At 51.4% G+C, this 1965-nt stretch overlaps 1 protein-coding gene across 1 annotated transcript; it reads left to right on the top strand.

The window, feature by feature from the left end:
* The first annotated feature begins 812 nt into the window (after positions 1 to 812).
* On the top strand, positions 813 to 1336 carry LOC125546824 (uncharacterized). Its single transcript, XM_048710944.2, has 3 exons — positions 813 to 988; positions 1073 to 1172; positions 1259 to 1336. Exons 1-3 carry the CDS (start codon positions 813 to 815, stop codon positions 1334 to 1336), a joined length of 354 nt encoding a protein of 117 aa, XP_048566901.2.
* Positions 1337 to 1965: the final 629 nt, after the last annotated feature.

Genomic DNA, 1965 nt, shown 5'->3' with positions numbered 1-1965 from the left:
CTTTAAGCAAGATGACATGATGTAGAGAGATAAATTCATGCAATATGAAATAAACCCCATCTTGTTATCCTCGATGGCAACGCTACAATATGAAATAAACCCCATCTTGTTATCCTCGATGGCAACGCTACAATACGTGCCTTGTTGCCCCTTCTGTCACTGGGAAAGGACACCGCAAGATCGAACCCAAAGCTAAGCACTTCTCCCATGGCAAGAACTACCAATCTAGTTGGCCAAACCAAACGGATAATTCGAAGAGACTTGCAAAGATACACTACTAGGTAAAACCTTATACACCGAATCTTAGCAGCAGCGCGATTTAAAAACAAACGCTACTGCTAATTAGCAGTAGCGAGCTTGAGAAAACCACGCTACTAATAACCTGATAGTAGTAGCGTGGGTTTTTACCCCTCGCTACTACTAAGTTATTTCCACTGTGCCTCCCGGGACCAGCCGTAGTAGTAGCGCGGGTTGTAAAACCTACGCTACTACTACGTGGATAGCCATAGCGCAGGTCAGACAACCGCGCTACTACTAGTCTCCCACGCCACCCACCCCCGCCGGATACACTCCCACCCGCAACCGTCCCACACCACTCAACCCATCTCTGTCTAAAAAAAATCCACCAACGCCCGATCTAGATCCCCTCCATCCCCTGCTGCGTGCGCCACGCCGGCGGCCGCGTGGCCGCCGCTCCCCGTCTCGCGCCGCTGCCCTCCCCCCCCCCCCAGTCCAGCGAGCTCGCCGACGAATCTCATATCCATCATATCGCCGTCGCCAGCCGCATCCCGTCCCAGCCCACCTGCCCGCCGATGGCCTTCTCCTCGTTCCCATGGCCGTTCCGCCGCCGAGCCGGCGACAGCGGCAGCGGCGGAACCGGCCCAAGCAAACCCTCCGCCGCGGAGGGGAAGGAGGAGGACGCGGAGGAGCTCGGCGTCACGCCGCAGCTCCTTGACTTCCTCCGGACACTCTCCCCCGATGCCTTCAAGTCCTTCCCCTCCATCTCCACCAAGGCACCCCCTCCTTCCTCCCTTCTCGATTCCGCTCCCCTGCTAGTTCCGTCTCGATTACTGGCGGTGCTATGCTTTGTCGCAGGAGGATCCGCGGAGTCGGCGGCTGAGCTCTCAGACTGGCAGCAGCGGCACGCCGTCCTCGTGCTCGCTAGAGCCAAGGTAGGTCTCCCGCGGATCCCGTCCTCCTCTTCGCCCAAGACAGAGATGGCTCTCAGGTCTCAAACTGTAATTTGTGATCCCTGCAGGAACTCGCTAAGGTCCGCTATGATCTGTGCCCACGCCACATGAAGGACAAGCAGTTCTGGACATACATCTTGTCATAATCTCTTGCCTCGTTAGCTTTCGCCCATGTGTGAGTGCATTGTTCCAGTCCAAGTGCTCAATTAGCTTCATGCTGGTCTTGATTTTGTGAATCTTCGGTTAGGAATTCTAGTCCATGGTGCTCCTTAATACCCAGCAAACTATATTTGTACCTAAACATGATCGTCCCAGTTGCGTGTGTACCGTTGTGCTGTTTTGTATATATAATAAACATCCAGCAAAAGGGATTGGCATCTAAATATGAGAAATTATGTCAAATGTGAGTACCTGTTTTTGTAAAAGCTCAGCAAAAAGGGGACATCATCATGTAAAGTGTGGTCTCTGTTTGCTGAACAACTATCCATGAGGTGTAATATAAGTAAGGTGCTGGTCCTAATATAAGTAATAACAAACCATGGCTAGTGATAATTCCTCTGTTGTTCAATCATTTATATATGCAAAAGAACACACATGTCTGTTCCAGATATGGCCAAAGTTGTAAACACTAGATAATCCATCAAGTGGGCTTTTGATGCCATCCTGCAGCACGCGTTGTTGGGTTTGACTCTAGCCAATTTCATTTTCAGGTAGGTTGGTGGGTGGGATATGCTAATGACACCGATGACTCAATCTGGAGGATTGTGCGGATAAA

This window comes from Triticum urartu, chromosome 3A (genome assembly GCF_056163025.1).
Source record: "Triticum urartu cultivar PI428250 chromosome 3A, HENAU_Tu73, whole genome shotgun sequence".
Lineage (NCBI taxonomy): Eukaryota > Viridiplantae > Streptophyta > Magnoliopsida > Poales > Poaceae > Triticum > Triticum urartu.
Note: the sequence above shows the minus strand (reverse complement) of the source record. Positions and strands in the feature narration are given on the sequence as shown.

Excerpts from the sequence above, each read along its gene's own strand:
- LOC125546824 (XM_048710944.2), top strand. The coding sequence starts at position 813 with ATGGCCTTCTCCTCGTTCCCATGGCCGTTCCGCCGCCGAGCCGGCGAC. Across the intron at positions 989-1,072 it reads CTCTCCCCCGATGCCTTCAA|GGCGGTGCTATGCTTTGTCG; the intron begins GTCCTTCCCCTC and ends GTCTCGATTACT. Across the intron at positions 1,173-1,258 it reads TCGTGCTCGCTAGAGCCAAG|GAACTCGCTAAGGTCCGCTA; the intron begins GTAGGTCTCCCG and ends TGATCCCTGCAG.